Raw genomic sequence first — 14,755 nt, 5'->3', positions numbered from 1 at the left:
AGTGTCACCAGCACAGCCCCCACACCATCACACCCAACAGTGTCACCAGCACAGGCCCCCACACCATCACACCCAACAGTGTCACCAGCAGAGCCCCCCACACCATCACACCCAACAGTGTCACCAGCACAGCCCCCCATCACACCCAACAGTGTCACCACCAAAGCCCCCCCACACCATCACACCCAACAGTGTCACCAGCACAGCCCCCCCCCACACCATCACACCCAACAGTGTCACCAGCACAGCCCCCCACACCAACACACCCAACAGTGTCACCAGCACAGCCCCCACACCATCACACCCAACAGTGTCACCAGCACAGGCCCCCACACCATCACACCCAACAGTGTCACCAGCACAGCCCCCCACACCATCACACCCAACAGTGTCACCACCAAAGCCCCCCCACACCATCACACCCAACAGTGTCACCACCAAAGCCCCCCCACACCATCACACCCAACAGTGTCACCAGCACAGCCCCCCCCCACACCAGCACACCCAAAAGTGTCACCAGCACAGCCCCCCACACCATCACACCCAACAGTGTCACCAGCACAGCCCCCCACACCATCACACCCAACAGTGTCACCAGCACAGCCCCCCACACCATCACACCCAACAGTGTCACCAGCACAGCCCCCACACCATCACAACAAACAGTGTCACCAGCACAGTCCCCCACACCATCACACCCAACAGTGTCACCAGCACAGCCCCCCCACACCATCACACCCAACAGTGTCACCAGCACAGCCCCTCACACCATCACACCCAACAGTAACACCAGCAGAGCCCCCCACACCATCACACCCAACAGTGTCACCAACACAGCCCCCACACCATTACACCCAACAGTAACACCAGCACAGCCCCCCACACCATCTCACCCAACAGTGTCACCAGCACAGCCCCCCACACCATCACACCCACAGTGTCACCAGCACAGCCCCCACACCATCACACCCAACAGTGTCACCAGCACAGGCCCCCACACCATCACACCCAACAGTGTCACCAGCAGAGCCCCCACACCATCACACCCAACAGTGTCACCAGCACAGCCCCCCCATCACACCCAACAGTGTCACCACCAAAGCCCCCCACACCATCACACCCAACAGTGTCACCAGCACAGTTCCCCCCCCCCCCCCCACACCATCACCCCAACAGTGTCACCAGCACAGCCCCCCACACCAACACACCCAACAGTGTCACCAGCACAGCCCCCCACACCATCACACCCAACAGTGTCACCAGCACAGCCCCCACACCATCACACCCAACAGTGTCACCAGCACAGCCCCCCACACCATCACACCAAACAGTGTCACCAGCACAGCCCCTCACACCATCACACCCAACAGTAACACCAGCAGAGCCCCCCACACCATCACACCCAACAGTGTCACCAACACAGCCCCCCACACCATTACACCCAACAGTAACACCAGCACAGCCCCCCCACACCATCTCACCCAACAGTGTCACCAGCACAGCCCCCACACCATCACACCCAACAGTGTCACCATCAGAGCCCCCCTACACCAACACACCCAACAGTGTCACCAGCACAGCCCCCCACACCATCACACCCAACAGTGTCACCATCAGAGCCCCCCACACCATCACACCCACAGTGTCACCAGCACAGCCCCCCCACACCATCACACCCAACAGTGTCACCAGCACAGCCCCCCCACACCATCACACCCAACAGTGTCCCAGCACAGCCCCCCACAGACCATCACACCCAACAGTGTCACCCGTACAGCCCCCACACCATCACACCCAAAAGTGTCACCAGCACAGCTCCCCCCACACCATCACACCCAACAGTGTCACCAGCACAGCCCACCCACACCATCACACCCAACAGTGTCACCAGCACAGCCCCCCACACCCTCACACCCAACAGTGTCACCAGCACAGCCCCCCACACCATCACACCCAACAGTGTCACCAGCATAACCCCATCACCATCACACCCAACAGTGTCACCAGCACAGCCCCCCACACCATCACACCCAACAGTAACACCAGCACAGCCCCCCACACCATCTCACCCAACAGTGTCACCAGCACAGCCCCCCACACCATCACACCCAACAGTTTCACCATCAGAGCCCCCCTACACCAACACACCCAACAGTGTCACCAGCACAGCCCCCCACACCATCACACCCAACAGTGTCACCATCAGAGCCCCCCACACCATAACACCCAACAGTGTCACCAGCACAGCCCCCCCACACCATCACACCCAACAGTGTCACCAGCACAGCCCCCCCACACCATCACACCCAACAGTGTCCCCAGCACAGCCCCCCACAGACATCACACCCAACAGTGTCACCCGTACAGCCCCCCACACCATCACACCCAAAAGTGTCACCAGCACAGCCCCCCCCACACCATCACACCCAACAGTGTCACCAGCACAGCCCCCCCACACCATCACACCCAACATTGTCACCAGCACAGCCCACCCACACCATCACACCCAACAGTATCACCAGCACAGCCCCCCACACCCTCACACCCAACAGTGTCACCAGCACAGCCCCCCACACCATCACACCCAACAGTGTCACCAGCATAACCCCATCACCATCACACCCAACAGTGTCACCAGCACAGCCCCCCACACCATCACACCCAACAGTGTCACCAGCACAGCCCCCCCACACCATCACACCCAACAGTGTCACCAGCACAGCCCCCCTACACCATCACACCCAACAGTGTCACCAGCACAGCCCGCCTACACCATCACACCCAACAGTGTCACCAGCACAGCCCGCCTACACCATCACACCCAACAGTGTCACCAGCACAGCCCCCCTACACCATCACACCCAACCGTGTCACCAGCATGAGAACCTCTCCAGGTGACTACCTCTTGTACCTCTCCAGGTGACTACCTCTTGTACCTCTCCAGGTGACTACCTCTTGTACCTCTCCAGGTGACTACCTCTTGTACCTCTCCAGTTGACAACCTCTTGTATCTCTCCAGGTGACTACCTCTTGTAACTCTCCAGGTGACTACCTCTTGTAACTCTCCAGGTGACTACCTCTTGTATCTCTCCAGGTGACTACCTCTTGTATCTCTCCAGGTGACTACCTCTTGTATCTCTCCTGGTGACTACCTCTTGTAACTCCAGGTGGCTACCTCTTGTACCTCTCCAGGTGACTACCTCTTGTATCTCTCCAGGTGACTACCTCTTGTAACTCTCCAGGTGACTACCTCTTGTATCTCTCCAGGTGACTACCTCTTGTAACTCTCCAGGTGACTACCTCTTGTATCTCTCCAGGTGACTACCTCTTGTAACTCTCCAGGTGACTACCTCTTGTAACTCTCCAGGTGACCACCTCTTGTACCTCTCTAGGTGACTACCTCTTGTATCTGTGGAGAGAAGCCCAGACTGTGCAGAGCAGCGATCAAAGCACATGGTCCTGGAGTACAAGAGATTCTCCGGGTCTTACACTGTTTGCTCTATAATTCCACATGTGATAAGTCAGTGCTGAAGCCTCAGTGCGAATCTACAATTATTATAGTCAGGAAAATGCAGAAAACTCTGTGAATGCGAAGGTGAGAGCAGACTCCTCCTCTGTCCTGTATAATGTATCATATACTATGTGTAACATGTAACAGATCCCGGGACAGGTAACAGATCCCGGAACAGGTAACAGATCACGGGACAGGTAACAGATCACAGGACACGTAACAGATCACAGGACAGGTAACAGATCACAGGACAGGTAACAGTTCACGGGACAGGTAACAGATCCCGGGACAGGTAACAGATCACAGGACACATAACAGATCCCGGGACAGGTGACAGATCACAGGATACGTAACAGATCACAGGATACGTAACAGATCACAGGATACGTAACAGATCACAGGATACGTAACAGATCACAGGACAGGTAACAGATCACAGGACAGGTGACAGATCCCGGGACAGGTAACAGATCCCGGGACAGGTAACAGATCCCGGGACAGGTAACAGATCACAGGATACGTAACAGATCACGGGACAGGTAACAGTTCACGGGACAGGTAACAGATCACAGGACATGTAACAGATCACAGGACAGGTAACAGATCCCAGGACAGGTAACAGATCCCAGGACAGGTAACAGATCCCGGGACAGGTAACAGATCCCGGGACAGGTAACAGATCCCGGGACAGGTAACAGATCCCGAGACAGGTGACAGATCCCAGGACAGGTGACAGATCCCAGGACAGGTGACAGATCCCGGGACAGGTAACAGATCACAGGACACGTAACAGATCCCGGGACAGGTAACAGATCACAGGACACATAACAGATCCCGGGACAGGTAACAGATCACAGGATACGTAACAGATCACAGGACAGGTGACAGATCACGGGACAGGTAACAGATCACAGGACACGTAACAGATCCCGGGACAGGTAACAGATCACAGGACACATAACAGATCCCGGGACAGGTAACAGATCACAGGATACGTAACAGATCACAGGATACGTAACAGATCACAGGACAGGTGACAGATCACGGGACAGGTAACAGTTCACGGGACAGGTAACAGATCACAGGACAGGTAACAGATCCCAGGACAGGTAACAGATCCCGGGACAGGTAACAGATCCCGGGACAGGTAACAGATCCCGGGACAGGTGACAGATCACGGTACAGGTAACAGATCACGGTACAGGTAACAGATCACGGTACAGGTAACAGATCACGGGACAGGTAACAGATCACAGGATACGTAACAGATCACAGGATACGTAACAGATCACGGGACAGGTGACAGATCACGGGACAGGTAACAGATCACAGGACACGTAACAGATCACAGGACACGTAACAGATCACAGGACACGTAACAGATCACAGGACACGTAACAGATCCCGGGACAGGTAACAGATCACAGGACACGTAACAGATCCCGGGACAGGTAACAGATCACAGGATACGTAACAGATCACAGGATACGTAACAGATCACAGGACAGGTGACAGATCACGGGACAGGTAACAGTTCACGGGACAGGTAACAGATCCCAGGACAGGTAACAGATCCCAGGACAGGTAACAGATCCCGGGACAGGTAACAGATCCCGGGACAGGTAACAGATCCCGGGACAGGTAACAGATCCCGGGACAGGTAACAGATCCCGGGACAGGTAACAGATCCCGGGACAGGTAACAGATCCCGGGACAGGTAACAGATCCCGGGACAGGTGACAGATCCCGGGACAGGTGACAGATCCCGGGACAGGTGACAGATTCCGGGACAGGTGACAGATTCCGGGACAGGTGACAGATCCCGGGACAGGTGACAGATTCCGGGACAGGTGACAGATTCCGGGACAGGTGACAGATCACGGTACAGGTAACAGATCACGGGACATGTAACAGATCACGGGACAGGTAGCAGATCACGGGACAGGTAACAGATCACAGGACACGTAACAGATCACAGGACACGTAACAGATCCCGGGACAGGTAACAGATCACAGGACACATAACAGATCCCGGGACAGGTGACAGATCACAGGATACGTAACAGATCACGGTACAGGTAACAGATCACGGGACAGGTAGCAGATCACGGGACAGGGAGCAGATCACGGGACAGGTAGCAGATCACGGGACAGGGAGCAGATCACGGGACAGGTAGCAGATCCCGGGACAGGTAGCAGATCCCGGGACAGGTAACAGATCCCGGGACAGGTAACAGATCCCGGGACAGGTAACAGATCCCGGGACAGGTAACAGATCACAGGACAGGTAGCAGATCCCGGGACAGGTAACAGATCACGGGACAGGTAACAGATTCCAGGACAGGTGACAGATCCCGGGACAGGTGACAGATCCCGGGACAGGTGACAGATCACGGGACAGGGAGCAGATCACGGGACAGGTAGCAGATCCCGGGACAGGTAGCAGATCCCGGGACAGGTAACAGATCCCGGGACAGGTAACAGATCCCGGGACAGGTAACAGATCCCGGGACAGGTAACAGATCACAGGACAGGTAGCAGATCCCGGGACAGGTAACAGATCACGGGACAGGTAACAGATCCCGGGACACATAAGACTGTAACCCCCATCATCACTAATGTCTTTCTTTGCACATTCATTACCAAAATTGTCTTCCAGAAACACGAAGCCGAAACTCCAGCCCCATCTCCATATCAGAGGCGGCCGCCATGTTCCTCAGCTCCCTGCAGAAAGCCCAGGAGGAAGGTACAAGCTCCGCCTCATCTTATACTACTACTACACCCACACACTACACTCACTACACACCACATTCACTTACTACAAACACACTCAGGGCCTGACTAAGGATGGTGGGGGCCCTTCCAACAATGTTTTTGGAAGTATACAGCCTGCCAGCCCCCTGTAGTATATAGCCTACCAGACCCCTGTAGTATACAGCCTGCCTGACCCCCTGTAGTATACAGCCTGCCAGCCCCCTGTAGTATATAGCCTGCCAGCCCCCTGTAGTATATATCCTGCCTGACCCCCTGTAGTATATAGCCTGCCAGCCCCCCTGTAGTATATATCCTGCCTGACCCCCTGTAGTATACAGCCTGCCTGACCCCCTGTAGTATATAGCCTGCCAGCCCCCCTGTAGTATATATCCTGCCTGACCCCCTGTAGTATACAGCCTGCCTGACCCCCTGTAGTATATAGCCTGCCAGCCCCCCTGTAGTATATATCCTGCCTGACCCCCTGTAGTATACAGCCTGCCAGCCCCCTGTAGTATATAGCCTGCCAGCCCCCTGTAGTATATAACCTGCCAGCCCCCTGTAGTATACAGCCTGCCTGACCCCCTGTAGTATACAGCCTGCCTGACCCCTTGTAGTATACAGCCTGCCTGACCCCTTGTAGTATACAGCCTGCCTGACCCCTTGTAGTATACAGCCTGCTATCCCCCAGTAGTATATAGCCTGCCAGCCCCCTGTAGTATATAGCCTGCCAGCCCCCTGTAGTATATAGCCTGCCAGCCCCCCTGTAGTATATAGCCTGCCTGACCCCCTGTAGTATACAGCCTGCCTGACCCCCTGTAGTATATAGCCTGCCAGCCCCCCTGTAGTATATAGCCTGCCAGCCCCCCTGTAGTATATAGCCTGCCAGACCCCTGTAGTATACAGCCTGCCAGCCCCCCTGTAGTATATAGCCTGCCAGCCCCCCTGTAGTATATAGCCTGCCAGCCCCCTGTAGTATATAGCCTGCCAGCCCCCCTGTAGTATATAGCCTGCCTGACCCCCTGTAGTATACAGCCTGCCTGACCCCCTGTAGTATATAGCCTGCCAGCCCCCTGTAGTATATAGCCTGCCAGCCCCCCTGTAGTATATAGCCTGCCTGACCCCCTGTAGTATACAGCCTGCCTGACCCCCTGTAGTATATAGCCTGCCAGCCCCCTGTAGTATATAGCCTGCCAGCCACCCTGTAGTATACAGCCTGCCAGCCCCCTGTAGTATACAGCCTGCCAGCCCCCAGTAGTATATAGCCTGCCTGACCCCCTGTAGTATATAGTCTGCCTGACCCCTGTAGTATATAGCCTGCCAGCCCCCTGTAGTATATAGTTTGCCAGCCCCCTGTAGTATATAGCCTGCCAGCCCCCTGTAGTATATAACCTGCCAGCCCCCTGTAGTATACAGCCTGCCTGACCCCCTGTAGTATACAGCCTGCCTGACCCCTTGTAGTATACAGCCTGCCTGACCCCTTGTAGTATACAGCCTGCCTGACCCCTTATAGTACACAGCCTGCCTGACCCCTTGTAGTATACAGCCTGCTAGCCCCCAGTAGTATATAGCCTAAAAGACCCCTGTAGTATACAGCCTGCCAGCCCCCCTGTAGTATATAGCCTGTCAGCCCCCCTGTAGTATATAGCCTGCCAGCCCCCCTGTAGTATATAGCCTGCCAGCCCCCCTGTAGTATATAGCCTGCCAGCCCCCCTGTAGTATATAGCCTGCCAGCCCCCCTGTAGTATATAGCCTGCCAGCCCCCCTGTAGTATATAGCCTGCCAGCCCCCCTGTAGTATATAGCCTGCCAGACCCCCTGTAGTATATAGCCTGCCAGACCCCCTGTAGTATACAGCCTGCCTGACCCCCTGTAGTATACAGTCTGCCAGCCCCGCTGTAGTATATAGCCTGCCAGCCCCCTGTAGTATGCAGCCTGCCTGACCCCCTGTAGTATATAGCCTGCCTGACTCCTGTAGTATACAGCCTGCCTGACCCCCTGTAGTATATAGCCTGCCTGACCCCTGTAGTATACAGCCTGCCTGACCCCCTGTAGTATATAGCCTGCCTGACCCCCTGTAGTATATAGCCTGCCTGACCCCCTGTAGTATATAGCCTGCCTGACCCCCTGTAGTATATAGCTTGCCTGACCCCCTGTAGTATATAGCCTGCCTGACCCCCTGTAGTATACAGCCTGCCTGACCCCCTGTAGTATACAGCCTGCCTGACCCCCTGTAGTATACAGCCTGCCTGACCCCCTGTAGTATACAGCCTGCCTGACCCCCTGTAGTATACAGCCTGCCTGACCCCCTGTAGTATATAGCCTGCCAGCCCCCCTGTAGTATATAGCCTGCCTGACCCCCTGTAGTATATAGCCTGCCTGACCCCCTGTAGTATATAGCCTGCCTGACCCCCTGTAGTATATAGCTTGCCTGACCCCCTGTAGTATATAGCCTGCCTGACCCCCTGTAGTATACAGCCTGCCTGACCCCCTGTAGTATACAGCCTGCCTGACCCCCTGTAGTATACAGCCTGCCTGACCCCCTGTAGTATACAGCCTGCCTGACCCCCTGTAGTATATAGCCTGCCAGCCCCCTGTAGTATGCAGCCTGCCAGCCCCCTGTAGTATATAGCCTGCCAGCCCCCTGTAGTATATAACCTGCCAGCCCCCTGTAGTATACAGCCTGCCTGACCCCCTGTAGTATACAGCCTGCCAGCCCCCTGTAGTATATAGCCTGCCCAGCCCCCTGTAGTATATAGCCTGCCAGCCCCCCTGTAGTATATAGCCTGCCATCCCCCCTGTAGTATACAGCCTGCCTGACCCCTTGTAGTATACAGCCTGCCTGACCCCTTGTAGTATACAGCCTGCCTGACCCCTTGTAGTATACAGCCTGCCAGCCCCCAGTAGTATACAGCCTGTCTGACCCCCTGTAGTATATAGCCTGTCAGCCCCCCTGTAGTATATAGCCTAAAAGACCCCTGTAGTATACAGCCTGCCAGCCCCCCTGTAGTATATAGCCTGTCAGCCCCCCTGTAGTATATAGCCTGCCAGCCCCCCTGTAGTATATAGCCTGCCAGCCCCCCTGTAGTATATAGCCTGCCAGCCCCCCTGTAGTATATAGCCTGCCAGCCCCCCTGTAGTATATAGCCTGCCAGCCCCCCTGTAGTATATAGCCTGCCAGCCCCCCTGTAGTATATAGCCTGCCAGACCCCCTGTAGTATACAGCCTGCCTGACCCCCTGTAGTATACAGCCTGCCAGCCCCCCTGTAGTATATAGCCTGCCAGCCCCCTGTAGTATGCAGCCTGCCAGCCCCCCTGTAGTATATAGCCTGCCTGACTCCTGTAGTATACAGCCTGCCTGACCCCTGTAGTATACAGCCTGCCTGACCCCCTGTAGTATATAGCCTGCCTGACCCCCTGTAGTATATAGCCTGCCTGACCCCCTGTAGTATATAGCTTGCCTGACCCCCTGTAGTATATAGCCTGCCTGACCCCCTGTAGTATACAGCCTGCCTGACCCCCTGTAGTATACAGCCTGCCTGACCCCCTGTAGTATATAGCCTGCCTGACCCCCTGTAGTATATAGCCTGCCTGACCCCCTGTAGTATATAGCTTGCCTGACCCCCTGTAGTATATAGCCTGCCAGCCCCCTGTAGTATACAGCCTGCCTGACCCCCTGTAGTATACAGCCTGCCTGACCCCCTGTAGTATACAGCCTGCCTGACCCCCTGTAGTATACAGCCTGCCTGACCCCCTGTAGTATACAGCCTGCCTGACCCCCTGTAGTATGCAGCCTGCCTGACCCCCTGTAGTATGCAGCTTGCCTGACCCCCTGTAGTATACAGCCTGCCTGACCCCCTGTAGTATACAGCCTGCCTGACCCCCTGTAGTATACAGCCTGCCTGACCCCCTGTAGTATATAGCCTGCCTGACCCCCTGTAGTATATAGCCTGCCAGCCCCCAGTAGTATACAGCTTGCCAGCCCCCAGTAGTATACAGCTTGCCAGCCCCCAGTAGTATACAGCCTGCCAGCCCCCAGTAGTATACAGCTTGCCAGCCCCCAGTAGTATACAGCCTGCCAGCCCCCAGTAGTATACAGCCTGCAAGCCCCCTGAAGAATACAGCCAGCCCCATGTAGTATACAGCCTGCCAGCCCCCCTGTAGTATACAGCCTGCCAGCCCCCCTGTAGTATATAGCCTGCCTGAGCCCCTGTAGTATACAGCCCCCAGCAGAATTTAGCCGTCAGTCCCCTGTAGAAAATGGCCACAAAATAAACTTCATGCTTAGCTCACCTTCCCTGACCACTAGGCTAACTAGGAATAACGTGCAGCGGTCCCGGCCACCCAGACCTCTGAATGCTCCATAGGCCCACTCCGCATAGGAGAGACCGGCCAACCCGGGCCAATGGATGGAAGCGCCCACCCGGTTGTACACCTCTGTGTTAAAGGGGCACTGAAGCAGGAAGTGGTCCATGCTCTCCAGCAGACCACCGCACTCCTCCCGAGGACAACCCCTTTCCTCAGAGCTCCTACACTTCAGATTGTCCCTCACACACAGCTTTCCATGGAAGCAGCGCCAAGTCACGTCCCAAAACTTCAAGGGGATCCTGATGGAATTCAATAAACTCAAACCCACCCCAAGAACACCCGACTTGGGCAATCCCTGAGGGCCAGAGGCTTCTGGAAATGGGTCAACAGAACCCTCTTGTCAAGGACTTTCCTCGACATGGTCCTGATCTCCCACATTCCCAGACCCCACCGGCGAATCACCTTCAGAACCGGGGTAGCGTAAGCCGGAAGATGCCCATGCGGTGTGCGGAGATCCTTCACTTGCCCTTACAGGCGCCTGTGGTAACTGTTACAGCTGAGTACAATAAATTACCAATATCCAGAGGTCCGTTTGTATGTAAGTCAGGTGTTCTTAAGTAGGGGACTGCCTGTGGATCTTCCTCCAGGAGCTCAGGAGCACAAGCACAGAGCAGCTGCACACCCCACACACCCTCTGCTGACGAGCTCCAGAGCTGCGCTCACTATTCTGCTGCTGTGTGTACAATGCTCTTGATGTATCTCTGTGTTGCAGCGGAGGACGGAGCTCTGGATCAGGACGGGTTCCTCCCGGGTCCGATCTTCAGCTGGTGACTTGTCCTTGTGTGGTTCCCGTGTGTTATCTATCAGCTGTATCCTGGGCCCGGGTGACGCTCCGATGTGATCATGTGACCAGCGGGTGCACCGACGCTTCGCTTCCTCATTACCTTCTCTGCAGATCAGCAACGACCCGGACAATTATCTGTGTCAGGATTTCTATGGACAAATGTCACAGAATAAAGAAAATGTCACAGAATAAAGAAAATGTCACAGAATAAAGAAAATGTCACAGAATAAAGAAAATGTCACAGAATAAAGAAAATGTCACGTATTTTGGTTACAACATAAAGTCTCCGATTGTTACTAATGTGTATAATAGCCGAACATAGACTACACAGTCCTCCTCCTCCTCCTCCAGACTCCTCCTCCTCCTCCTCCAGACTCCTCCTCCTCCTCCTCCTACAGACTGCTCTGTCCTCCTCCTCCTCCAGACTCCTCCTCCTCCTCCTCCTCCCCGCTCCTCCTCCTCCTCCAGACTCCTCTTCCTCCTCCTCCAGACTCCTCCTCCTCCAGACTCCTCCTCCTCCAGACTCCTCCTCCTCCAGACTCCTCTGTCCTCCTCCTCCTCCAGACTCCTCCTCCTCACTCCTCCTCCTCCTCCAGACTCCTCTGTCCTCCTCCTCCTCCTCCTCCAGACTCCTCTGTCCTCCTCCTCCTCCAGACTCCTCCTCCTCCAGACTCCTGTCCTCCTCCTCCAGACTCCTCTGTCCTCCTCCTCCTCCAGACTCCTCTGTCCTCCTCCCTCCTCCTCCAGACTCCTCTGTCCTCCTCCTCCAGACTCCTCTGTCCTCCTCCTCCTCCTCCAGACTCCTCTGTCCTCCTCCTCCTCCTCCAGACTCCTCTGTCCTCCTCCTCCTCCTCCAGACTCCTCTGTCCTCCTCCTCCTCCTCCAGACTCCTCTGTCCTCCTCCTCCTCCTCCTCCAGACTCCTCTGTCCTCCTCCTCCTCCTCCAGACTACTCTGTCCTCCTCCTCCTCCAGACTCCTCTGTACTCCTCCTCCTCCAGACTCCTCTGTACTCCTCCTCCTCCAGACTCTCCTCTGTCCTCCTCCTCCAGACTACTCTGTCCTCCTCCTCCTCCAGACCCCTTTGTCCTCCTCCTCCAGACTCCTCTGTCCTCCTCCTCCAGACTCCTCTGTCCTCCTCCTCCAGACTCCTCTGTCCTCCTCCTCCAGACTCCTCTGTCCTCCTCCTCCAAACTCCTCTGTCCTCCTTCTCCAAACTCCCCTGTCCTCCTCCTCCCAAACTCCTCTGTCCTCCTCCTCCTCCAGACTCCTCTGTCCTCCTCCTCCTCCAGACTCCTCTGTCCTCCTCCTCCAAACTCCTCTGTCCTCCTCCTCCTCCAGACTCCTCTGTCCTCCTCCTCCTCCTCCAGACTCCTCTGTCCTCCTCCTCACTCCTCCTCCAGACTCCTCTGTCCTCCTCCTCCTCCTAACTCCTCCTCCTCCTCCAGACTCTCTGTGCTCCTCCTCCTCCAGACTCCTCTCTGCTCCTCCTCCAGAGTCCACTGTGCTCCTCCTCCTACAGACCCCTCTGTCCTCCTCCTCTTCCAGACCCCTCTGTCCTCCTCCTCCTCCTCCAGACTCCTCTGTCCTCCTCCTCCTCCTCCAGACTCCTCTGTCCTCCTCCTCCTCCAGACTCCTCTGTCCTCCTCCTCCTCCAGACTCCTCTGTCCTCCTCCTCCTCCAGACTCCTCTGTCCTCCTCCTCCAAACTCCTCTGTCCTCCTCCTCCTCCAGACTCCTCTGTGCTCCTCCTCCTCCAGACTCCTCTGTGCTCCTCCTCCTCCAGACTCCACTGTGCTCCTCCTCCTCCAGACTCCACTGTGCTCCTCCTCCTCCAGACTCCACTGTGCTCCTCCTCCTCCAGACTCCACTGTGCTCCTCCTCCTCCAGACTCCTCTGTCCTCCTCCTCCTCCTCCAACTCCTCTGTCCTCCTCCTCCTCCTCCAGACTCCTCTGTCCTCCTCCTCCTCCTCCAGACTCCTCTGTCCTCCTCCTCCTCCTCCTCCAGACTCCTCTGTCCTCCTCCTCCTCCTCCAGACTACTCTGTCCTCCTCCTCCTCCAGACTCCTCTGTACTCCTCCTCCTCCCAGACTCCTCTGTACTCCTCCTCCTCCAGACTCCTCTGTCCTCCTCCTCCTCCAGACTACTCTGTCCTCCTCCTCCTCCAGACCCCTTTGTCCTCCTCCTCCAGACTCCTCTGTCCTCCTCCTCCAGACTCCTCTGTCCTCCTCCTCCAGACTCCTCTGTCCTCCTCCTCCAGACTCCTCTGTCCTCCTCCTCCAAACTCCTCTGTCCTCCTTCTCCAAACTCCCCTGTCCTCCTCCTCCAAACTCCTCTGTCCTCCTCCTCCTCCAGACTCCTCTGTCCTCCTCCTCCTCCAGACTCCTCTGTCCTCCTCCTCCAAACTCCTCTGTCCTCCTCCTCCTCCAGACTCCTCTGTCCTCCTCCTCCTCCTCCAGACTCCTCTGTCCTCCTCCTCACTCCTCCTCCAGACTCCTCTGTCCTCCTCCTCCTCCTAACTCCTCCTCCTCCTCCAGACTCCTCTGTGCTCCTCCTCCTCCAGACTCCTCTCTGCTCCTCCTCCAGAGTCCACTGTGCTCCTCCTCCTACAGACCCCTCTGTCCTCCTCCTCTTCCAGACCCCTCTGTCCTCCTCCTCCTCCTCCAGACTCCTCTGTCCTCCTCCTCCTCCTCCAGACTCCTCTGTCCTCCTCCTCCTCCAGACTCCTCTGTCCTCCTCCTCCTCCAGACTCCTCTGTCCTCCTCCTCCTCCAGACTCCTCTGTCCTCCTCCTCCAAACTCCTCTGTCCTCCTCCTCCTCCAGACTCCTCTGTGCTCCTCCTCCTCCAGACTCCTCTGTGCTCCTCCTCCTCCAGACTCCACTGTGCTCCTCCTCCTCCAGACTCCACTGTGCTCCTCCTCCTCCAGACTCCACTGTGCTCCTCCTCCTCCAGACTCCACTGTGCTCCTCCTCCTCCAGACTCCACTGTGCTCCTCCTCCTCCAGACTCCACTGTGCTCCTCCTCCTCCAGACTCCACTGTGCTCCTCCTCCTCCAGACTCCACTGTGCTCCTCCTCCTCCAGAGTCCACTGTGCTCCTCCTCCTCCAGAGTCCACTGTGCTCCTCCTCCTCCAGAGTCCACTGTGCTCCTCCTCCTCCAGAGTCCACTGTGCTCCTCCTCCTCCAGAGTCCACTGTGCTCCTCCTCCTCCAGAGTCCACTGTGCTCCTCCTCCTCCAGAGTCCACTGTGCTCCTCCTCCTCCAGAGTCCACTGTGCTCCTCCTCCTCCAGAGTCCACTGTGCTCCTCCTCCTCCAGAGTCCACTGTGCTCCTCCTCCTCCAGAG

At 56.4% G+C, this 14,755-nt stretch overlaps 1 protein-coding gene across 1 annotated transcript in view; it reads left to right on the top strand.

Moving 5' to 3' along the window:
• Positions 1–11,593, top strand: part of LOC140128825 (spexin prohormone 1-like) — a 22,479-nt gene extending 10,886 nt beyond the window's left edge. The window contains exons 5-6 of the mRNA XM_072150528.1: positions 6,171–6,257; positions 11,342–11,593. Coding sequence (XP_072006629.1) covers positions 6,171–6,257; positions 11,342–11,400 — 146 coding nt within the window. The 3' untranslated portion in view covers positions 11,401–11,593. The remainder of the gene's footprint in view (positions 1–6,170; positions 6,258–11,341) is intronic.
• Positions 11,594–14,755: the final 3,162 nt, after the last annotated feature.

The sequence above is a fragment of the Engystomops pustulosus genome, chromosome 4 (genome assembly GCF_040894005.1).
Source record: "Engystomops pustulosus chromosome 4, aEngPut4.maternal, whole genome shotgun sequence".
Lineage (NCBI taxonomy): Eukaryota > Metazoa > Chordata > Amphibia > Anura > Leptodactylidae > Engystomops > Engystomops pustulosus.
Note: the sequence above shows the minus strand (reverse complement) of the source record. Positions and strands in the feature narration are given on the sequence as shown.